The sequence below is a fragment of the Tauraco erythrolophus genome, chromosome 9 (assembly GCF_009769465.1).
Source record: "Tauraco erythrolophus isolate bTauEry1 chromosome 9, bTauEry1.pri, whole genome shotgun sequence".
Taxonomy (NCBI): Eukaryota; Metazoa; Chordata; class Aves; order Musophagiformes; family Musophagidae; genus Tauraco; species Tauraco erythrolophus.
Window position 1 is genome coordinate 20,983,989 of NC_141473.1, and position 25,049 is coordinate 21,009,037.

At 43.2% G+C, this 25,049-nt stretch overlaps 1 protein-coding gene across 2 annotated transcripts in view; it reads left to right on the top strand.

The window, feature by feature from the left end:
• The window catches only part of ARHGAP22 (Rho GTPase activating protein 22), a 137,580-nt gene extending 117,560 nt beyond the window's left edge, over nucleotides 1-20,020 (top strand). For both annotated transcript variants that reach the window (XM_086616362.1, XM_086616363.1), the window contains exons 5-10: nucleotides 1,275-1,482; nucleotides 5,832-5,964; nucleotides 9,880-9,953; nucleotides 11,804-11,925; nucleotides 14,722-15,625; nucleotides 19,792-20,020. In XM_086616362.1, the coding sequence (XP_086472488.1) occupies nucleotides 1,275-1,482; nucleotides 5,832-5,964; nucleotides 9,880-9,953; nucleotides 11,804-11,925; nucleotides 14,722-15,625; nucleotides 19,792-20,020 (1,670 nt within the window). The remainder of the gene's footprint in view (nucleotides 1-1,274; nucleotides 1,483-5,831; nucleotides 5,965-9,879; nucleotides 9,954-11,803; nucleotides 11,926-14,721; nucleotides 15,626-19,791) is intronic.
• Nucleotides 20,021-25,049: the final 5,029 nt, after the last annotated feature.

The window sequence follows — 25,049 nt, forward strand, 5'->3', positions numbered from 1 at the left end:
CCGTGGTTTGATATAAGCACACACATGCATCCGTTAAACACTGCTTTTGGCTATTGGTTTTGAACACAGTGTAAGTCCGATATTGCACGCTGCTGTTTTTTCAGACCTGCAGGATTAACTGAGTGCTGAATGCATGATCTAAAGCTCCATGCTATCAGTGAGAAGCTTCCTGTTGCTTTGAGAAATTTTCGAATGACATTTCCTATCTGCTATGGTCTGGTCTCATCTGAAATTGAGTAGATTCTGGGATTCTCTCACTTACTGAATTCTTATTTCTAAAATATGGTTAACTTGGGCGCTATCTTCCCTGACTCCACCACACCTAGTAGGGTGCTAGAATTAAGGTTTAGAACACAACTCTGCAGCTGTCCTTTTAGATGGAGCAGTCTCCTATTGGCAGGGAATGAACTAGGACCTCTGGATCTTAAATCCTGAGCCCCTTCTCTGTTGTCAAAAAGATCTGGTGCCAACAGTGGCATTTAGCAGCTGGTATTGACCAGGAACTCCCGTTTCCCCAGGGAGAGAGAGACTGCTTCATACTTGGTGACATGTGCCTGCAGTAGATCTGACTTAAGAATTTCCTGTGGTCAGTCTGTCTGTAGAGCATCTGGTGCTTCCAATATTTTCAAGGTGCCAGAAGTACAGCACACACGTTTTAGTAGGAAGGGCAATGTATTTTGCATGCATTTTACTCTGCATTTTAATTTTCATTCAGCAATTTTAATTAAAGGAAAATAAATAGAAATGCAAAGCTTGCAGGATGGTGGGGGATTTTCACAATAGCCAGTGTTGATGTTGACAACAGTATTTTCTCATGTTGGCAATCCCCTTCTAGGGGGGATTGCTACCTCTAGGGCTGGGCAGCTGCAAACTGTTAAAGGGCAACTGAGTGACAGTGAAGAGGTGGGTGCATGCAGAAAGGTATTGTGTCCCATAAAGTTAATGTAGCCTTTGTTTTGGCATTCTTGGGATAGAAGATGCAATGGAAGAATAATTACTTAATCCAGATTTAGCACAGCTGCAAATAACCATAAACATAAACTTACCCCACCTTCCTTGTGTGTATTGAGATATAAATTGGCTTAGGGTAGAGGATAGTTTGAAGCATTCTTAAGCAGGAAAACACATCACTCAGCATATAATTCTTGGACTTAAAAACCTTCACACAAGTTCACCCCCTCCATGTGAAAGTTTCCTTCCTTCTATGCCCTGAGAGATGGCTCAAGAAAAGTTCCAGTGGACACCCAGGCATCTCTCTTGCTCTCTGTTGGCAGGGATCTTTGGGCAGCGATTGGAGGACACCGTACAGTACGAGAAGAAGTATGGCCAGCGCTTGGCCCCACTGCTGGTGGAACAGTGTGTGGATTTTATTCGGGAGCGAGGTCTTACAGAGGAGGGGCTCTTTCGGATGCCTGGCCAAGCCAACCTTGTCAAAGATCTACAGGATTCTTTTGACTGTGGAGAGAAGCCCCTTTTTGACAGGTGAGTTGACATCACCAAATTCAGACTGGTTTATCTGTGGCATGTAAAATCCGGCAGGAATGGCCTTGCAGTGGCTATCCTAGTGTACGTGTTCTTTCCGCACCATTGTTGTCCTCATGTAAAGTGCCACTGGGGCTTCCTCCTGCATGGTGTTGGGTGCAGAGGCCTTCATTCAGCTAAGTGCTTGAGCAGAGGGAGAAATTGAGCCTGTTAACCTAGATGGGCCTACTCCAGTGTTACAGCTTAAGCACATGTTGCATGAAATGCATTGCTAGATTTGACTGCGGCACACTCAGCAGTTGGTGAGATCCTACCTTAGAAATGGATATGACAAAGGTGAACTAGATGTTTTACTGCTTTCAGATGTTGCATTCTCCCTTGCCGCAACCACAGTGGATCTACTCAGGGGCAATATCTCAACTCTTCTTCTTTTGACCCCAGGTTTCAGAGTAGTCACCGCCATCTCACACATCTTCCCTAGCTGTTATGCATGCAATGTACAGAATTGGTCAGCATGTCATAACAAAGAACTTTCTGACCCCAGAAGAATTCTTGGCCAAAATGATTTTTTTTTTTTTTTTTTGGTCGACAATTTCAGCAGCTGAGATGGAATGTCTGTTTCAAAACTGAATATATCTTTTGATTTTCAACAAAACTTGAGTTGAATGTTTCTGAAATAAAAATGGCTATTTTGATTTTTCTTCCCAGTATAAAAATGTTGATGTAATCACTCCTTGCCTGGTACAAAGACATGCCACCTGCCTTTTTGTCTACTGACCACGCCAATGTCAGGGAGGGCCAGCTGCTCTGCAAAGCAAGGTGAGCCAGGCAGGAGCCAAGTGTGGTAACAAGGCTGGCAGAGACAGTGACACAATTCAGTGATCACCAGGCAAGTCCATAGTGTCCATAGTGATGAGGCTGCTCCAAGATCAGGCGAGGTAATCTGTCTGTGAGTCAGGGTCCAAATCCAGACCAACAGGGTCTGTAACCAGGCACAGATGTGGCTGTGAGGCAGTAGGAGTTGTAGCTCAGACACAGGATAAACAGTAGAGGCTCATCTTAGTATCGGCTCCCACGGGAAGAGTGTTAGCCATGGCTTAGAGCACTCTGTCCAAGGTCAGCAAGGGAAAGGGGGGCAGCTCTCAGCTGCGCTATCTCTGCATTGGCCAGGCAGCCAAGTCATCAGGAAGGTGGACGCTCCCAGGGCCCTTGCAGCCAAATCCTGTCCATACTCTGTAACTAACATTTCCTTCCCTCTGTCATATGTGCATCCTACCCAGAGTGAAGGTTGGCATTGTGCAAACCTAAACAGAGCTTTGAGAAATGGGCCTTGACCCTTACAGAGACCTTGAACTCCAGAGGTGTTTGGGTCCAACGCCATTGTGTAGAATCATAGAATGGTTAGGGTTGGAAGGGACCTTAAAGATCATCTAGTTCCAACCCCCCTGCCATGGGCAGAGGAATCCTCCACTACACCAGGTTGCCCAAAGCCTCATCTAACCTGGCCTTGAACACTTCCAGGGATGGGGGATCCACAACTTCTCTGGGCAACCTGTTCCACTGCCTCACCACCCTCAATGTAAAAAATTTCTTCCTTATATCTAATCAAAATCTCCCCTTTTTCAGTTTAAATCCATTGCCCCTTGTCCTATCACTACACGCCCTTGTAAAAAGTCCCTCTCCAGCTTTCCTGTAGGCCCTGGTATATTGCCAGTGTGTTAATCCTGGGGATCCCTTCCTCTGCACCTGATCTTAGCATTCCCAATGGCATCCCTGCCTACTGCTGCAGGAAGAGCTAGAGCTCTCCTGCATGGGCAGCACAGTTTGGTGTCATCCTGAGAAGAATATCCTTAGAGTTTATTTGGAACATTCTTCTAATTCTTCCCTCCCTTCAGCTTCCCAGACCACCCATCCTCATTTCTTTGATTCTTAACCACAGTCAGTATTTGCTCCCTAAATGGAAGTGTCAAATATTTAGAGATATTTTCAAGAAAAAATAAAGTTTGAAATCATCAAATTGTCTCACTTCATCTTTTCTTAAACATTTTTTTTTATTATTTTTAACTGAACATCTGAGTGTTCCAGTTCAGAATTAGAATTATCTTAATTCATGTGGAAGTGAATAAAGTTAATTTGGAAAATGCTTGTATTCTGGAACAGGAGTATCTACGGAAGCAATTAATTAGGAATGGCAGTTTCACTTTCATGTTTTACCCTAGTCTAATCCATATTATCTTCATTGTGATGAAGATAAGGCAAGCCTCCCCCCAGCATTTTTGGAGCAGAAAGCACCTTTATTTCCATAGGCATTTGCACTGTCTACATCGATCAGTACTAAGTCTCACCTTTAACAGAGGCAGTAAAGATCACCGTGAAGGAATGTCTGCCTTTTGGGTAGTTGATCTGAAATGTGAAAACTGAAGGTTCAGCACAGAATTAAAGGAGGCAAGCCTAGGGGTACCCGAGTAGTGTGACAGTTGGAAGTCCCCCAGTCATTGCCTTCTGCTCTTTCCACCAAGTGCTCCGCAACATGTAGGCCCAGCTCTCCAGTCTTTGATAGGTATGGTCACAGATAGCAACAAGGGAGAGGCAGTTCCACCCTGCCCAAATGAAATGCTTCTCCTCCTAGCAAGCATAATTTTCTCTCGGTGTAACTAAAGCTGTCCGTGTATGACCTAGGATACCTAGGCAGCAGCAAGTATTTTCTGCAATCCGTATGCTTGTTTCCAAATAAGGTGCAGTGAAACGAATATCCTTTTTTCTTTCCTAGTTGCAGTCAGTGCTTTTAGATGTCTTTTGTATCTACAGTGAACTCAAGATAGCTTGCTTTTCTAAATGCTAGAGCCTGCATGCCCCATGGCGAATCTCTGTGATGACTGATAATGAACATGTTTATTTTGAAAAGGCTTGCTTTTCCAATTTGTGTTTTAAATACATATGTATATTATTATGAAAGGCCAGGTGTTGCTGTTTTGGAAGCACCTACAGCAGTCCGCTCCTATTGCCACTGAAAGTTTGGCTGAATTTCATGTGGCCTCATGGATGAAACAATAACTGCATCCAGCAGACCTGAAGCTGTAGTCTGGGCCCTGCTTCTGAGTGACAGTCATATCCACCATCCATGCTTGAAACTCCACGCTAAAAAAGAAAAAAGCATAAGGGTACTGACCTCATTTGTAAAGCATTTACAATCAACTGTGAAACTGTGGTAATCTCAAATATGATGGAACCGTTTAATAGGAATGCGTTATTAGGATTAGTAGCGAGCGGTAGCTGCTGGCAGCTTCCAATTGTAATTTTCCATGCTTTGTTTTAGCTGTGTGTTCCAAAAATGCTCAAAAAACATACTAAGCAGAAGAGATTCTGCTTTTAGATAGAGATTTTGAGCATTTGAGGCTCTATTGCCCCATGTTTACTGATGTGTTTTTCTCAGAGTTCTTTAAAGACTGTTGGCAATGGTGGGTAGTGGGAAGACGGTGACAGAGTCTGTTTAGACTTCCAGTGGTCAAAACCTTTGAGGAGATCATCTGCAAAGATTAACAAACAGGAGACTTGGAATGAGAGAGAGGTACTGCCATGCATCAAAAGCTGAATAGGAAATGGAAAGGGAACAACAGGTGCATCTTCATCATGGAAGCCGATACCTCAGCCCCAACTTAAAGCAAACGAGAGAGAAAAGAAAAAAGACATTCCTGGAATGGGAGAGAAAAGAAGAGCTGATATCCCAGCGTAACAGATGGGCTAGACGATGCCAGATACACCAGCCTGTGGGGGGGAGATGTGACCCACAAGCTGGGCAGCCATGCCAAACAGCAATAGAGAGCCTAGAGGAAATACAGCTTCCTCCAATTTTTTTTTTTCTGAGTGATTGACCAGGACGCTTGGGAGTCTGGCCCGTCAGATGCAGGTGGGTGCTGTCTGGGGAGCGTATCAGGCAGGAGGGGTCAGTGAGAGAAGCTCGATGTTATGTTTGATCGCACAAAGATGCAGAGCTCTATTGTCAGTGCTTCATGATCTCCGTGCACTTGCGTGGACCATATTGCTCACATTTCTGATCCATGTTGGCTGAGGAGCCACAGCACCACCCTACCTTAAGCAGTGTAAAGGGTCTATCCCTTCCACTGCCTGTGTTGCCTGAGATGCATTTATATCTTTACACAATTGGGATATTTCCCTCATTCCCAAGTGGACCCTCCTGCCTAGTACAAACATGTGGCAGAACAGCTTCCTTCCATGTGCCTGCTTTGTCCCTGTCCCTCTTTTAGGGACATTGGTGCATCCCTAATGAAAGGCATCAATCTTTGGGGTAGTGTGGGTTTCTAAATTTTCTTCCCTCTTCTCTATTGCAGCAACACGGATGTTCACACTGTGGCGTCCCTCCTGAAGCTTTACCTCCGAGAGCTGCCAGAGCCTGTCATCCCCTTTGCCAAATATGAAGACTTTCTTTCTTGCGGACAGCTACTCTCAAAAGATGAGGGAGAGGTCAGTGATTTTTCTAATCTGCCTCCTTCTACCTTGAAGGTGGTTTCCAAGACTCAATGTAGTACAGCTTTCTGCTCATCTCTCTTCAGTCCTAATTTAAATCAATAAAGCTCCTGGGAACCTTCCTCTAAATTTTCCTGAAGCCATGAATTGGACATTAGTATCACAGGGTCTTGCTAGAAGCAGGAGCTTTTTTGAAGTCAGTCTTGTAGCATGGTGCTTCTTTCTTCTGAATAAAGCTGTTCTGTCGCATAATCAGCAAGAGATGCAAGGTAGGAGATCTGGTTTGCTTTCCCAGTCTTACGCTTGGCTTACTAGCAAGCTGTATGAAGTCACTCCCTTTTTCTGTGTTTTCAGTTTCATATATCAGAACAGCATGTTCTGCTTCCCAGTGTTTTTGGTGGATGAGACATTGATCAGTGCAATGGTCTTTGTATTTTTTAAAGGAAAGGCACTAAAAAAGGGCAGGCTATGATATTATCCCAAAAGGGAGGAAATAATGGGATGTATACTTTGCCAGAACCTTCTTAGGATGTTCCTCTTTTTGGTTTCCAGGCAAGGGGCTGACAAATACCTCCAGGTCTGTGGCAGTCATGGAAATTTTGATTCAGTGCTTGGGAGGAGCAGGATAATTTACAATATGATTGATTGATCTGTTTCATCCATATTGTTCCTCTTAATGGTGATGTCTGAGCTCTTAGTGCTGACTGTAAAGGCACGTCGGATCTGGTCTAATGCGGGTGGAACTGTGCCACCTTCTAAAACAGAGGTTTAGAGAAGCTGTAAGCTTTGTTACTAGTGTCACCTAAAGAAGCAAAAGTCTGAGGGCTTGTAAGTCACAGTCTGCAGTTCTGTCCCTTTTCTGCGTGTAGCCTGAAGAGTGTGCTCATGTCTTTGCCTCTGGTAGGGTTTACTCAGAGCGTGGGGTTCACCTTTAGTTCAAGTGGCAGAAGGTTCTGGGAAGATTCAGTCCTTCATGATGCCCACAGGAAGATGCTTGTTTGCCTGCGTCAAATGTAACATACCTGATAACATCAGTTTTTTATGGATAAAAGGGAAGTTTGCTACTCTCTGTACTCACATGATGTATCCTCTAGCCAACTCTGAGAAAGCAAATATCTGTGCATGACACTGTATCACCACACACGGATATGAATTTATGTCCTGGACACAGCCATGTCAGTGTGTCAGTGCACGAGTGTTGTCTTTTAATAGACACAGGTATGTGCCTACTAGCTCCAAAGCTTGCTCATTTTCTGCCTTATCCTCAGTCAGCTGAGGCGTCTTCTCTGGGTGCTGTGAGACAGACAGCACAATGGTTGATTTCTCAAGAAATAGCAGCATTTCTAAGGCTGGTTTCATTTTGGCCATAAGACGTGCAGACTGGGAAGTTTTGAATCCGTTGAGCACTATTGCACAAGAGCAGAGACACTGCCAAGTTGGGCAAACGTAATTGTATATCACTGCTCGGCTTATTAACTACGTAGTTTGCCTGATTTTGCCTGCACAGGCTGCAGCAGTTTGGGAAGCAACATCTGTGTTGGTTTTGTGGGAGCAAGGCCAGACTCAAATGACTTGTAGTGCAGTATTCTCTTGGGATTAAAAAGGCAATGAGGAGCACTAGATAGCCAAAATGAAAGCTTAGAAAATGCGGAACTGCTGATAGCACAAAGTTGTCATGTTAAGCTGCTGTTGTAAACATAACCTTTTTTTCTTGTCAGGAAAATCTGGAACCTCAGCAAGGGCTGGTTACTTTTTCAGGAAGGAAGGTGGAGTGCACAGACTGAGGGTGGAGAGGCTGTATGTGCTCTGTAGCACATGGAGCAGAATGTAGCACAAAGTCATACCCAGCCTGTAGGGCCTGACTCGCCTCCCACATGGAAAATCCCCTGGGTCAAAGATGTGGTTTCATTGAAACCATAATTTTTCAGCAGAAAATGATAAGCAGGAAATTTCAAAATCATACATTTCATTTCGAAAAAGTATTTGGAAACAAAATGCAATCTATTGTTTTAATTTTAAGAGCTGTTTTGTTTTCAGTTTTCACTTGAAAGTTTTGAATGAGGCTTTTAGATTAAAAATGTCTTTTTTTTTTTTGTTTTGTACACTCACCTCTCCAATAAAACAGAATTACTTAAGGCAAAGAAGGCGTTCAGATAAAATTGTTGGCACCTTATGCTGCTATATTCTGACCATAGATAGGAATTATTATGTTAGCTTGGCCTAATCTCCGTCTGCAGCAAAAAATACTCCAGCAGTGCCCCAAGCTTTCCATTTTTCATTCAGATTGCTGCTCATCTTCATTCTGCACCTGAATAATCTCTGGTGTTGGAATGCAAACGGAAACATAACAGAGACCTTAGGTTGTGCTAAGGCCTCCAGGTATCTCAGCAGGAGTGCAGCGTTAAAAAAGATTTGATTCTGAACCCAACTGGTTGGGAGGAGGGATTGAAAATGAAAAACAATTTTAGAGTAAGAATGAATGAAAGATCTTCAAATCTCTAAAAACTCATTTGAGTCTGAGCTGACTTGATACGGTATTATTTCAGCCTTCACTCTGCCGGTACTCTAGAGATACGCACAGCAGATCAGTGGGCTGAGCACGTGGCTTTGAGTTTTTAAAGAGTCTGGATTTAGGTGACCATCAAAGTGTTGTTAGTTTTCCAGCCCAATGAGAAGCTCCTAATCAATGCTAATCTGTTACACGATTGCAAAATTCTTGGTTTTGGGATTGCTCCTTGGAAAGCGTGCATCTGTGGTAAATTAGACACGCAGCGTTTTCAAGGAGATAGGGCTCGTTATGAGAAAACGCCATGATGAACGACAGTGCAGTGCCTCTGTTGCTTGCGAGGCTGCAGCCATAAGCATGGTCAGCGCGATTTGTCTCTAGCTTGTATTTTCCTTTACGCTTCCGCTGTGGTGTTACGAGGCTCAGCCTTCTGCCATCCCTTGGTTGGTGAGTACAAATCTGTGGCAGAGCTGATAAATGCTGCAGCAGGAGAGAAAGCGTTTCTTTAACCTGGAAAGTGTTTGCACCTTGGTGAATATGAAGATACTCTCTGTGTAACACAACGTTTGCGATTCCTTATGGCAGAGCATGGATGATAAATTTTTAGGACTTTTTTATTCTTTCAGGTACCATATTGTACCTTTAGGTCATGTTTCCAGCTGTTCACAACTGCCTGCAGTTTCTGTTCCAAAGCTCCCTCTTGCATCTAATGGAGCCATGGTATTTAAATTCAGAGCACTTGAAATACAGTGCCAAATACCATCCTGATTTCTGTATTTGAAATAAATTGGGTTACAGAGCAAAATTCAAGAGGGAATTAGGTCTGTTAACTATGTCTAGTTCAAACTTTTCACTTGAAAGCTGGATCACTTGAACAACTGACCTTAACCTTCACATCAGTGGCAGCTGACCTTGATTCAAGTGTTTTCAGAAGTTTAAGAAAGAGGACTGAGATTTCAAAAGTGACTGGTCTTTTATGAGTATCTCCATTGTTGTCACTGTTAAACCTGCATAATTTTTAAGCTAAGGAATTAAAAAAGGACTTACTGCTTTTAAGAATTCTTTTTAAAGTTTCAGGTTTATATTAGAGGACTTTTTTTTTTTGCTGGGACCTATAGAATAAAAAATTGTCTATACATTCAGGACACGAAGGATGGAGGCAGGACTGCAGACTGCTCTCTGGATCTTTCTGACTCGTCTGGACCAGCAAAGTCAGGAAGATCTTGCAAGAGGCTGGCCAACAGAATTCTCTCCCTAACGGTCCTTTTTTAAAGCAAAGCCTCCTTGTGTTGTCATCTGTTGTTCATGGGTTTGACTCTGGAAAGAGGACTCTCTAGTACAAAGGAAGTCATGTCTGCTTTGCATTATTTGTATTAAGAGCTCTCATTGTTTTTCCTGTCCCTCAGGGTACCCAGGAACTGGTTAAACAGGTGAAGAATTTGCCCCAAGCCAACTACAACCTCCTCAAATACATATGCAAGTAAGTGAAATTAATTAACACTTGAAAAAGTAATTAAGTTTTGTGAGGCTCAGTCTTATATGCAAATAATTTACTCTGAAAGTATGAATATTACACTTAGGTGTAAAGTAAGCTCCTATAAAACATGTGGAGGTGAATGTGTAGCCTGCCTGGAGGAAGCTCTTGGTTTATTCAAGAGAATCAACCAAGGAAATTGCTGTCACCCACAGCTGTGGCAACAGACATGAATGATACTAATATATTATATTGTTTATTTCAGAAGCACTTAAAGACCAGTAAAGAAAGGCATTTTTTCCGAGTACTGCACACTTGGAAGATTTATGACACAGGCTGAGTAGCAGATGCAGTCAGAATAGCTAGTGGAGCCTCAGCTTTGGTTTGGAAGTGGGGGCTTCCTCTTGGAGTACCAGGGACTCTGCAGCCTGTCTCCCCTCATCTCTCTGCTGATTCTCCCAGTTTTTGCAAAGTGGGTTGGAATGTGTTTTGGGAGCCGGAAGGGACTGTTACCCTAGATACAATGTAGTGAACTTTTTGTTGTATTCTGGTCTCTGTGGTAGTTAGTCCCTTTCAGACCAGTGGGATTTGCACATCTGCAGCAGACAGTAGACACAAACACTGATGTGAAGTCCATGACTTATTCAAGATATGTCAAGCCTTTCCCAAGTGTACAGACAGAAATTATTAATAATAATTAATAACAATAATTAGCATTTCTGAAATGTATTTTTTGAATACTTTAAAAAAATAGATTTTTGCCTCACTATGTGCTTCTATAGCCATTTGTTTTAATATTTGAGCACCTCTAAACATGAATGGCTGAGGCACAGGAATATAATTATACGTGTTTCTAAGTGAAGAACTGAGGAAAGGAGAATTTGCTTCTGACTTAGTGAAGAAAACTGAGAGTTCTTGAGTCTCAGCACAGTGTCTGCCACAGGGCAAAGCCATGGAAAAATGGGAGTGTCTAGAAAAGTCATGCTGCAAGTAGAAGTGTTCAAAAATTCGCCAAGTAGTGCAGAATGACAAGGAAACTTTTTCCTGCCAGAACCCATCCAATCATCCAAAAATTAACAGCAGTTTAGGAAACAGGGTACAGACGAGTGAGACTGACTGCGTTTGAGGCCACCAAGTCCTGTTTCCTGCTATTGTAGGTTTGCATGTCATATAGTCCTTTTCACAACTTGGCTAGTTATGTACAGGCTATTTAGGTGTTTGTTACAGCCTTTCTCTTACTGTAACTCCTATTGGAAGGCTGTTCCAAATCACCAAAACATTAACTCTTAGAAACTTTCCAGGTTTTACATATGGATAATCAGTCTGTCTGGATTTTTTTCATGTGCTGTCTTTGGCTTGCATAGTCTTTTTCTTCTGTTGATGTTTGCCCAGCTGGTGCATGCACAAGAAGCATTTGGCCTTCCTCTTTATCTGTATTTTGTTAGATTCAAGCAACAAAGCTCTTTCCACAGGCTGCGAGTTCTAGGATAAGGAGATGAGTGAAATGTCTTTTTACATGTTATATCTGTAAGTGAAAACTGGCAGAAGTCAATCTGTGTAATTGGAAAATTCCAATAAAAATGTGAAAATCGGTACTTTTGCACCCAGTAGCAGGCTGGACCCTTGGTAGGCTGTACGGGAAACCATCCTGTTATCTCTTGTTCATACACTAGGAGGGATGCGGGGTTATTACCGAGTATCTAAGCTGCTTTAGTCCCTAGGAGCATTTCAGGTATCCAGGTTGTATGAACACAGAACAAAAGCGTTCCTGCCCCACAATGCTACAGTCTAAGTATGAGAAGTTACTTACTTATTATTCCTCTCCTCCTTTGATTTTTCCGGGGGGACTTTTGAAGATTCCTTGATGAAGTTCAGGCTCACTCCAGCATTAACAAGATGAGTGTCCAGAACCTGGCTACAGTGTTTGGACCAAATATATTGCGACCCGAAATGGAAGATCCAGTGACCATGATGAAAGGTAGGTACTTCTCTTGTGAGATAACACAACACTTGTGTTTTGGAGCTGTAAGAGTATACTGAAAGTCGTACATTTGTTGGTACCTGTATCACTTGACTGCACAGTCAGCAAGTCAAGCAATCCCTTTCATCAGTGCCTATGAGGGAATGTACCAGTTGGCCTCTGTTATCCCACTTATCACTGGCCTGGGGATGTCTTTCCTCTCCACTACATGAGATGCCTTTACCTTGTTGCAAGTTGTTATGTGAAACTCCTTTTGAACCCACTGCTAAAATGAAAGCTCAAGTGTTCTTCAGAAGGACCATGTTTAAGTACTAAACTGCTGTCATTTACTTTTGGTGCATTTGAGTGGTGAGACACATCCAGTCCGCGATGAAAGAGAAGTAGTTTTTGCTGTGCCACAGACCTATAACTTCATGTCTTAGAAATGTTGTCTTCTAAGCAGGCTGTGTATAGGTCAGAGCTTCCCAGAACCCAAGGAACAAGTTGAAAATCACTGTTAATTTTGGATGTAAAAATCTGAAGCTTGAAAATGATCTACCTTCATATGGGTCAGGAAATGCCCAGGGCTTCTTTGGCTGGCTGACAGCTTCTTTGGAGGCTTGGGGCACAGCCCCTCTCACAGGTGGCACTGGAGCACAACTACTGTGGTCCAAGTTTTAGCAGGGTCTTTGTGCATCAAGTTTCGTGGTATCTTGTCAAGCCTGTAAAAAGAATTGATGGATTCATCTCATCTAGCATTAGGCACAGATGGAGATGCTGTGCCCAGGACGACTGAACTGGCACTGCTCCCTAGCTGTAGGGGACAGCTGACGTGGTGTGGTGCGTGATGGAAACCTTCACAGAACGCCAGCATTATTACGCTTTAGCAGCAGCAGTGCCTTTAGCTCTGCACAAGTGGCCTCTGAAAGGCACTGCAAATGTGTGCCCCGCAGATGGCAACGTGCTGTAAGGTAACAGGTCAACTTCAGAGCATGGCCTGACATACTATAGTTGTTCAGGGACTTGAAGCCTGCCACAGAAATGTGGGCCATGTTATTAAGGGCAGCTTTGAGAACCCTTTGAAGACGGGAAGGTACAGAAGTGGGGGAAAGAGAAAAAGGGAGTGCAGGAGCAGATGCTGAGTTATTCAGCATTACAAAGGTGGGGAGAGATTAAATCTTAGTCTGTTGTGCAGTGCTGTGACTTCCCCTAGTGGCCAGTTGGCCAGCGGCTGATAAGACTCACAGCCTTGGCCAACAACACGCATTTTGTTCATTTTGTTTGGTACAGATGACAAGTTTGGGTTCAGTTCACCTTGGGCGTTTCATTGTGTAGTTCAGCTGATGGCACGTGGTTGTGCTGTGTGTAGGTGCACTGGTGCCACAGACGCTGTGGTCTCATGGTCTGTCTTAATCATCATATGAAAATACAACAGTGGCATGACCTGGAATTCTCTGTTACCACAGAAACTGTAGAAAAATTGGGATCCAGTGACTGGATTTTTAGACTTAATCATTATACTCATAAGCAACGGCACTGGAAATGTTTTGTTTTATTGTTAGTTGAGGATAGGAGGTTGGTTAGATAGATATAATGGAGAAGTAGGAAGATGCTCAATAAATATTTTTTTGCTTCAGAGTAATACAGATCTGCTAAATAAACTGATACAGAAAAATACTACTGCCTGTTCTTAACAAAAAGCACTTTAATTGTGTCTCTCTTCAAACTTAAGCCATGAATTTCAAATAGAAATATCTGCAGTTTGACAGCCAAATTGTTAGGAGCGACCTCTCCAGAGAGGTTTATTTCTCTCCCCACAGTCACAGACATAACATAGAAGTTGTGGGTGAGCTCAGTACCTCTTGCTGTCAGGTCGAAACCTCGTCATTAAATTCAGGCTCTTATATTGAACCCCTGAATATATTAGTCTTATTCTCTATTTCAGACAATGATTAAAGATAGAATTAATTACATATTTGCTCTTTCAAAAAGTTTTCCTCTTTCATAGAAAGTGCTTTGTATTAGTTTTGGTAAGTGGTGTTCTCCGTTAATTCAAAATGGCCTATTCCACTACTGGAGAACAATGACAACTCATTTCTGTGGATTTAAATAATTGCAGGTCCTTTCTGTACTTGTTGTACACCTTCTGCAGGTGCATGCATCATACAGATGTCATACCTTCTCCAAGTTTCTCAATACACTGAGTGCAGCAGAAGGCCTGCTGAAACTTCTGGTTCTTCAGTAAGCACTAGCTCTGGGCCTGTTAAGGCTGTGAAATTGGGTGCAACATAGTTGTGGAAACCTGCTGGTTTTGGAAGTTGGGCAGAAAGGTGCTCCATCCCAGCTGATAGGGTAGTGTGTTCATCCAGCATGTATCTCTGCGCTGGGCTACGGTGTCCTGTGTGGATGCACGTGCTGAGATGGATGCTGGCTCTGAACTCCATGCCTTGGTGTGGTACAGACATGCTCTGTTTCCCAGGCATTCTCCTCCTCTGTCATCCTTAAAAAGTGTCCTTAAGCAGGCCAATTTATTAATCATTGCTGCTGATCATTGTGCTCTGCTAGTCAGCTACATTCATGAGCCAGACTGACACCTGCATCCTCCACAGTCCCCATCTCCAGCACTGGGAACAATTCCCATCTCTTGCAGTCCTGCACAGAGAGGCCCCAAGCAGTCGTTTGTGCAGACCTGTCGCAGTGCATGGTGGCCGCAGCCTGCTGCACAAGGAGCTCCCAGAGCATCTCAGACAGGGGGGTGAACGTCTGATGTCTTCCATGTCTCAACAGCTGCTTGTCATTGTTTTCTCCCTACAGGCACCTCTCTAGTTCAGCACCTGATGACAGTGCTGATAAGTGAACAGGGGCGAATCTTTGCTGTTCCTCAGGCAGATGTGCCCGGGAGCCAGCTGGAGATCAGACCTGTACGTCAGCGCAGCATGGTGGAGTGGATCTCCGAGGAGGACGGGGAGGACAGCAGGTCGGAGAGCAGCGTTCCCAGCCCCGCTGATTTGCCTTCTAGCAATGTTGCAGCACTAGAGGCCACTCCTGGCCCTGCAGTGAGAATCACTCCTTCAGAGCACAGTGACAAATTGACTCAGCCTGCCACCAGCCCCAGCAAAAGAGTGCAGACACTGCCTCCGTGGAAATACTCCTTTCGCCAGCAGGGATCACGGTCTGTGAGTCCAAAGCTGGGCAGCTCATCCTTAGATATCCCCAACCTCTCCTCCAGTGGGAACTGGTTGATGAACGGACTGTACTCCCTCCGAGGCCATCGCCGGACAGCCTCTGGGGAACGAGTTAAAGACTCATGTTCCTCCCAGAGACTCTCTACTTATGACAACGTCCCTTCATCCAACCTCTCCCTCAGCACACACAGCATGGCCAGCACCACATGGTCTACATCATCATGTGAAATCTCTGTGGTGGACTCGGTCAGCAGCTGCCCAGCCTGCAGGGCCAGTGACTCTTCTACTTTAAGCTCTCTCAAAACCGAGTGGATAACTCAGGGCTCACTGTCTCAGAGTGAGGTCAAGACTGCGGATCTGGAAAACAGTATTGACAGGTTTGAAGCATGCAGCAGCAGCAGCAGTGAACAGAGCTACCCAGCTGCAGCTTCCAGAGACTCTGTCAAATGCTCTAAGGCCTTACAGAGCTTGGTGGTGGAGCTAAAGGCAGAACTGAGCAAACAGAGGTCTGAGTATGAGACCAGTATCAAAAGGTAACGTCATCTGCACAGGGGACAAGGAAGTTGTCTGTCTGCATTACCCCTGTTTGAATACGAGTGTGGGCTATAAAGCATATCAGGTTCTCAGACCTGGAGTTTGGGTTTGGGAGATGGCAGATGTGGTTCTGCTCTTTCCTCACTGAATCCAACTTTTCTCTCTGTGATCTAAGAGAGGACATAAAAAAGGGATTTCAGTCATAAAGGGAATGCCAACATTTCACTTTCTGTTTTCTCTGGAAATCAGAATCGCACAGGTAATGCCTAAGCCTGCTCTTTGTCAGTGTCCTGGGAGAAAGAGCAAAGCAAACATCTGTCTTGGAGGGAGACCTCTACAAGGAACTCTGTTGCTCTGTGCAGGTGCTGAGGTTTTGTACCAAATCAGCCCAAAACTGAGGGCTTCTTTGCTGCTTTCCCAACAGAAACATTCTTCAGGAAACTGATTTTGACTATTTTTCCAGGGTCTTTTTTTGGTGTGGTGGTGTTGGGACTGCATCTCAGTTAGTTACTTTTTCAGTAGCCCTTTTGTGTTGAACTTCTAGAAACCTTGCTTTTGATTTTTGATGTACTTGTGGCCTTTTGCTCACCTGGCCAGCTGCTCACTCAAAGTAGTGGCAAGATCCTGCTTATACAGCAAATACATGGACTCTTCAGGTCTCTGCCCACTCTGATGTTTACTGCAACGGCTGGTCCTGAACTTCACATCTATGCTCAGAAAAATTCCTTCCAGTTTTCAGGAAAGGTGTGTGTGAGGGCATGGGCTGTAGGACGTGGAAAGTATTAATGACTAGGAAGTCATATGGATTCATTTGCGTATTAGTTTTTATGAGTGTAAGTGCGTGCTTAATAGAATGACTTTCAGGCAAGTACTCAGACCTGCACATGAAATATTGTTGCCTAAAGGAATTAGATATGGTTTGATATACAGCCATATGCAAAACTGTACACCATGTTGTACACCATGGGCTCTGCAGCACTGGTACTTCGCACTGAAGAAGGGCTGCAGTCCTGTTCCTTACGAATAGTTGAGCTCTCAGCTTTCTTTACATGTTCAGTTGTTAGTAAAACTGGCAGCATTTACATGCCTCAATTTCAAACCAGTCTCCCGAACATGGTAGCAGAAGCACCTATGACTGCTTGTAGGGACTGAAGAGAACAGCTTTAGGGTACATTCGTTGCCTCTTTTTTCTTGTTAAAGTAGTTTCTCAAAAATGTATCTGAACTGTGATCTTTTCCAGTGGGCCAGATGCTAAGGTAGGATTTTGACTTGCTACGTTCTACTTTTTTATTTCCTCTGGTGGTGCCTTGCCAGCCTCTGCAGCTTTTCTGCCTCTCACATTGCACTGCCTTGCTGTGTGAGGCTGGACCGACAATCAGGCCATGTCGCAGTGTCAGTTCCCACCTAATATCACGGAGGGGTAAAAAAGCTTACCTGTGCCTTGCTGTGTTCCAGGCAGAAGAGCTGATGAGAACACCACCAGTTGCTAGCATGGTGTGTTGGGAAAGGTCAGTGAATGAGGATGGGAGTTCACGGTGGGCTTTTTTTGGATGCAGTGGGAAGGAGATGGGGGCATGTGCCTTGCATTTAATTCTGCAGAGCTGCCCTGGCAAGCCTTGTTGCAGGGATATAGAGTAACAAACAGAAAGGAGACCAGGCTGCAAAACTTGGAAAGGTGTATCTGAACATTTTTACCTTCTGTCTGGGGGAAGAGATGGCTTTCCACCTCTTATCAGTAAAACTGTTCCCACAAGGCCTTCAGCTGTTGACATCAGGGATGTCCTAGATGACCTGTTCTTCATTCCAGCTGTTGAGTGTTTTCAGCTGTTTCAGCTCCAACACCTGCCTTTCCCCTTCAGCTGGACAGGGACAGAGAGCTGTGGCTGGAGGGGAGGACTATAAATTGGCTATGTCTCACAGGGCAAAGTAGCTAACAGGAAAATGCCTAATGAACTAGCAGTTTCGTAACACTAAGCAAGATGCAATCACTGCCTTTTTGTATTAAACAGGATGACTCCAGCTGTTCAGGATTAGAGCCCGAAGGATCTTGCTGTCAAGTCTAAGAATTTCAAGCCAAGTTTTTCAGCTCTCAAGAATTTTGCAATGTTTTTACTACAGCTGCAGCAATTTATATGTTCCTTTTGAGACTGCATGAAAGTCTGTTCCTGTGGAAAGACAGGAGCTAACTAGCAAAGAGAGGCTGCTTAGCAGGAAATCTTTGGGCTACCTCACTAGCTTTATTTTATTGAAGTTAATTTAGTCCCCAAAAGTAATAATTAGTCCCTTTGCAATTGTACATGTGCTTGTGTGGTTTGCAGAGCTCAGTGTGTGTAGCAGGGCATGTTTTAATGAAGGAATATGAGCTTTTTGTTGGCACATGCGTAAGTGGAGGGAAAGCAGAGTCAGTACCTGCCTGGGGCAGAGGTAAGGAACATTTGCTGATGGAAAAGCTGTTATTTATCATCATCAACTGCCCATTTTCTCTCTCTTAGTCAGAGGGAGGCAAGTTTTATGGCTTTCCTATAACCAGTCTGTTCCAGAGCCTTTTTCCCTCAAGGTTAGTATAATTATCAGGCGTTCTCTGTTGAGTTTCAGTAATTCAGGTTTACCACCTGGGACTCTTTAAGAAACTGGAAGTATCTTGGAGAGGACTATTATGTTGTGTATGTAGAAACACAGTAAGTACTGTGACCCTGTGAAATTCAGAACATGGACAGCTAGTCTAGGCTGCTGTAGCTGACCGCTAAACTTTATGGTGGAAAAATTTAATTGGTAGCTGTAACAAAAGCGGGGGGGGGGGGGGGGGGGGGGGGCGGCGGGGAGGATCCCAGCTTCAGAAGAGTCCTCCTGTGGTACAGTAGACAGCAATCTGGGTAATTAAAGTCTGCCTTCCCCTCAATGGGCATACATGGAGGCATTGTACATGTTTCTGTTCGCTCATCAGTGCAGCTGTTGGTCTGCTGGACTTGATGATCAGCACACCTGCATGTGACTCTCATTTGTTGTGAGAGTTGGGGCAATGCTAAGACTGCCATTCTTAGCTGCACGTGAAGGAACAGTTTAAGGGGATGCCCTGCATTGCCTGCATAATTGCCTCTTAGTGGTCACAAAGAGGAATTCAGGCCCTGCTGGGACTTTCACAAAGGTCCCATGTTTTTGTTAGTGTTACAGAGTCTGTAGCATGCCCTTGTTGTGTCATTTACCTTGTCTGAAAATAACCTGTTTGGAGTTTCACAGGGAAGCCAGGCACCCCAGCTCCACAGCTGGTATTACACTGACCAATGAATCTAAGAGGTGGTGGTGGTTTTGTTTTGTTCTGTTGAAGCTAGAGGAGGAACACTTTTCCTAAGAAAAGCTTTATTTTTTAAAATCACCCTTTCTGAATATTTTAGTCAATAGAAATTCCAATCTGGATATATTCCCTCCTCTGTATTAAGGCCACTACTCTGTCTTACAATTAGGAAACATGATGGGGAGGACAGCAAGTGATGTGCCTTCTGCGCTTGTTTCAACTCAAAAAAAACTATGAACCTTGTTCTTTGACCTCCTTAGAGAAAAGCTCTCAGTCTTGCATTAGAGCTTTGTACACAGGAAAATCTAAGGTCTGTTCTTCAGATTCTTCCTCATATGAAATGTTGGTTTTTATAAAATCATGTACAGTATGAAAAACTTTTATTTCCCCACCCCAATGTCAGTGACAAACCTTACAGAAAATACCATAAAAATGGATGGTGAGGAAGGACTGTGACCTCATTCCTGCCTGACCCTCCAAGAACGTTCCTCTGTACTGGATATCCATATAGGCAAACACAGTACCAGGATGAAAACAGAGGTTAAAAGATTATTTTGGAATTATATATTTGAACTCAGCCTGCGGAGTTACTACATCTCCTCATACATTCAGTCTGTTGCCCAGAAGTAAGTACTGGTTTTGTAAGACTTGAGCATGTTTTCTCAAGATAGAAATAGGGGAGGCTCCAGCTTTCAAGGAGTCTCTGCCCTTAAACTCAATGAAATGGTGATTAGTGCCCTTCTTTAAAACTTCCTCTTAGAATGAGGATATTTTAGCTCTAAGTGGAACAACTTACATTTATTATAGCTATCAGCAGTATTTATCTAGCCACTTAAAACTCTTTTTTCTTCTTCTCTCTCCTTTGGTTTTAAGAATTGAAGAAACAAGTGCAGACCTGAGGAAACAAGTGGTTAGGTTAGAAGAAGAACTGGACCAGGAACGAAAGAAATACACCATGCTGGAGATAAAGCTGAGGAATTCTGAACGTGCTCGTGAAGATGCTGAGAAGAGAAATCAACTCCTGCAGAAGGAAATGGAAGAATTTTTTTCAACATTAGGATGTTTAACTGTTGGGAGTCGAAGTGCTAAAGTCCCCAAGTAGAACAACCTGATGTACAGCATAGAAAATTCTATTTCAGGCAAAATTCAGTGAAAATGCACGTTTTGTTCTGGTATACTCATGTATCATGAGTAATTCTACAGTGATTGTGCTCTTGGTGACACTTGCCCTGTTATCTTTACATGTGCTGTAGTATTTGGGCCAGCTGGGAAAGACTGCTAAATATAATGCTTGAAAGTTTAGATGCCAGATTGCCAAGAAAGAGTGAGCACAGTTTTTATCCCCAAATCAAAAGGTACTATTCTCCATAGCTGTACTGCTGCCATCTTTGGATTTACTGCATCATCCTTTTGCTGGCTCAAGGACAGCGGAAAGTCCTGCAAGGTGGGTGGGAGATGGCCAGACGCGATGCACAGGCTGAGCCTGGAGCTGAGGGCCTCCCATGCTTGTGCTTGAAAAGATGGCAGTTTCAGTAGGTCACCATATTCCATGTGGTTTAGCATATGGATTTAATGAGGTGTTTTTTTCTCCCCACTCCCTACGTATAAAGCTTGTTCAAATTTCTCATTCCTTAAAGTGGCATTATTTTATGAAGATAATGTGAAAACACAGTCTACAAACAAGCTGAAGATACCAAAATCTTGACAATTCACTAAAATTGTCCCTTACCCACTAAACAGTTCAAGTGTTTTACAAAAATGCAACTTGTTAAACTGTATGTATATTACTAATCAGATTAGCCACACAAACTCCATGGAACTTTAAATATGCACATTTTGCCCTAGGTATCTGGGGTTTTTTGAGCCAAAACCAGAGCAGTATTAGCTGCAAGAAAAAAAAAGCTCATGAGCTGATATGTTCTGATCAGACATCAAGGTAGGAGAAGAAAGATTCTTATCATCAAAACACATCCAACTGCCGAGTGTTATCTATAGAACTGTATTAGCAAAACCTACGGTAAGAAAAATTAGTGCAATTGTGGGGGGAACAGTGGGGATCTCTCCTTTACCTTCCCAGGACAGTTTACACTTAGCTGCCTTGCAACATTTCTCATGACACCAGTTGATTTGATTTGTTAGTTCACAGGGAGATGAGGGGACAGAAGAAGTATCACAAGCAAGCAAGCTCATTACTCTTACTAAAGAAAAATACTTAGAATGAAGTTGTAATTTCCAGTAACTGGCTGCCAGGGCTGATTTCCCCATCAAGGGACTTCTCAAAGTTTGGCGTAACATTTGTAGTGCCATGAGCCAGGGGGAGCTGCACACGGAAAATTGTTTCACCAGATTCCGTCTGAACTCCACTCACCAGCCCTGCGCTCACAGCACTGTTCGCTCTCCCTTGGCATCTATCTTTGACAGCTGAGGCAGCTTGAGAGTCTCAGAGGAGGCAGATTTTTAATGGAAAAGCACCATGACATGAGCTGGCTAAAGAGAAAGTACAGACTGTAGTGAGGGTGCTTGCTTTACATTTAAGTATTTTCAGAAAATGACCTGAATCTGTCCTCTTTTCTTACTAGAGAAGAATGTGACTCATGTCTGGAAATAACCTTAAGTACCAGCAGATCGTACACCTTTCTCCTCATGATCTCACAGATATCCAGGTGTTTCAGTATTTAAACATCTAGAAGTTAACTTGTTTCTACCTCACCATAACACTTCTCCTTCCTACAGAAAGGTAAACCATTTAAAGTGAGCAAAAAAGAAACAACCCCATCTTTCCTGGTTAAGACAAGTCAAGCAAGGCAGTAAAGTAAGCTGTGTGGATAGGTTAATTCAGTTATTTCAAAGCATTTTCCCTTCTTCCCAGAATCTCCAGCTGCACTGGATTCCCTACTGCCTGCCTTCCTGCTGTGGGGCACTGTGGCAGGTACCCGAGCGTTCCATGGCAGCAGCCTGACACCTGCAGGCCCCCCCACCCTGGGTTGCTGCTGATGGTCACCACTGAGCCTGCAAGGTGTATGATGGCCTGTTCAGAACAGCAGCACTAAGATGGATAATGTGGGAAGCACCTGTTCTAACAATGATTTTGAGCTAGAACAACATGGAGGGTCAGGTAGCATTAAGTAAGCATCACACCAGTCATCCCAAAATAAACCTTAGTATTAGAGAGTGGCCTGAACTGGGTTGTAAGTAATTCTCTGCACTTAGAACATCTGGGCTGGTAGAAAGAAAGTTTCTACTGAGGCATTTAATCCAAGTAGTATTAGCACCCAGGTTGTTTTAACGCCCTCTTTTATTCTTACCTGCAAAACAGACACCTTTCGCTAGAGCCATCCCGACAGCCCGCATCCCTGAGACTATTTATATTGCATATCTCCTGCAGGTATCATGTGCAGACTACTCGCCTTAGTTCCAGTACACCAAACTGGAGAACCAAGCTGTGCTGGCAGGGAGCCTAAAAAACAAATACACAAAACAAGCACTGAACAGGACCTGCTGGCTAACTCTCAGTGATAGCAAATGCAGCTGGAATGCTAAATATTCTTCATGTATTTAAACCTAGGTAACCGGTATGTATGATGGAACCAGGGAACAAAGCCACTTCTCTCAATGCTTCAGGTCTGGGATGGGATCATCTGTCAGCTATGGAGCACTGCCCAATCTTAATCCAGCATCCAGGATAAACTGCCTTCCTCTCTTCAGTTTCAGAAATGAAACTGTATCCACTCAAAGTGATTAATGGAACAACCCTTTTTCTGGTTGACTGTTGTGCTCCAGAAACAAACAACTGTTCCTCTTGTTCATGAGGAATAAATTTCAGGTCCTTTTGAAGATGAGCCACTGCAATAAATAAAGCCTGCAAGAAGCTGCCAATTACCCAGTTCATGCTAAAACGCACCACAGTGAGATGTTAACTCTAAAGCACAGCAACAGGAGCATAATGTTAATTTCCTGTCATGGGCATTTATGCAAGAAATGGGAACACACTTGTGCTGTTGTACACAACCTCATGTAACGCTACATCCTTATTTGAGGAAGATGATACACTCTTGCTTAGTGTTAACTCTTGCTGCTGTACTCTCCTTCCCACCACTTCATTTGCCTGCTTCACGGATCTGGGAAAGCACTCCTTATTTTGCAGACCCTTTAGCTTATCACAGCCCCTAGTTCAAAGTGCCAGCTTTCTTAGCAAGTGTTTAAAAGAGACAGGTTTGTTAGTATTAATAAGACATGATGAAAGGCTCCTGGGATCAGATAGATAAATTTTTACCACAGCTTTACCTACACTATCTTCCCTGCCTGGAACATCCCTTTCAGTACTATGCAGGCAAAAGAGCATGAAAAGTTTTCACAGTGAAAGAAATCCAACGCAAGCCTATGCTTAAAAAAACCTCCAAAGCCAAACAAACACCAGCATTCCAGAATAACAAAAAACTTCTCTAGGTCTCCATGATATTTCTAATGTGAAAAGGAAAACTAGTAATGACAGCTGATTGACTTACCTACATTTGCCAAATAGGGCTGTGCAAGCCAGTAGCACTATGGAGCATGGTCACCATAGACAAATCCCTGGCAGAGCTAAAACTGTCTCAGGCCTTGCCCTACATATAAATATATTATTTAGCATAAAGTGTAGCTGATTCCAACATACAGAAATAAAAGAGCACTTCTGAGCCTCACTGCATTCCTAGAAAAACACCTCATGAATAGCTGGTCCAGAGAAACAAAGGTGGTTGCACTGTACTGCCCCTGGTCACAGAACCTTTCCATAAAAATATACACAAAGACAACATAACAGCACACAGACAAACGCAACTCAAGGGCAGCTCAAGTCTCTGTTAAATGCTGAGAGCCCGCTGGAAATGAAGGCAATGAAATGCATTACATTAGGATTTAGCCTCACCGTGGAGGTGCCAGTGCAGGAAGTGGTCCTAGTGCTCAAGTTAGCTTCCAGTAAAAGCTCTTCAGCAGTCAGATCCTTCAGGCTTCTCCAAGACTCAGTTTTGAAAAAGATTTTCTGGAGGTCACAAGAGACCAGGCCCTCCCTTCATACACCAGACAGCCCATGGCTTACCTCTGTCTGCAATGCACGGTCTCAGCAGATATATGTCCAGGAAAGAAGGTGGCTAGAGTTGGCAGTAAGGAAGTAAGAATGGATTCCCAACGGTTGCAAACACACTTGGCTTTACCAGTCTGTGGCACATCCAAAGCCCATGGGAATGGAGAAACAGAAAAAACATGCCACTTGGCCCACATGTGAGCTCACACACAAGACAGGACTTTAAATACCATTAAAACCAGATGAATTCTCAGGAAGGACTGATGCTAATAAAACTCCAACTGCAGCCTTATTATGAAATCCATTCCAGCCTGGTAATAAAAAAACACTAAATGCATAGTGGTCAAACACTTTTTTTTTCCTTTTTTATTTAAAATATCATTATAACCAATTGACATACTAGATAACAATGTATACATTCCAGTGGTGCACATGTAATGACCTATGGCATGAACGATTAAAAAAACCACAATGTTCTCAGTAATGCCCCACCAACAGCTTATTTGGAGGGAATAAAGAAAAAGCAGGAAAAGGTATCAAATGTGGGGAAGGAAAAAAAAGAATTACAGTTTTTCCCACTATTTTTAATGAAGTATCTTCCCCTTCATATCTTTTGGGGCAAAATAAAATTAAGAGTATATTTCAAAAGGGCCAGAAGGAATGATCACAATAATTATGGTTTTTTTCTCAACTTTAGTAATAAAAGTTAAAGAACTCTCAAAAATAGACTAGATATTGGGCCTACAAAAGTAATTCATCTGTATGCAAAGCTTACCAAGAATTATTCCTTTTGTAAAATGTAAAGGATGAGCAGACATTACTAGTAAGCTATTTCTACCTACAAAACCAGACTACAATAATAAAATCACCAATTTACAGCTAACACAATATTCTAGATGTACATTATTGTACACAAGCTATATATTACACATTAACATCTTACGTGAAATATATAAGAAACATACTTACTGATATTGTCTCAACATTGGCCAATGGGTTTATTTTTCTAAAGGAAGTGTGTTTTTCTATTCACATTCAGTGTAGTTCCAATAGCAAGGGTTACCTTTGC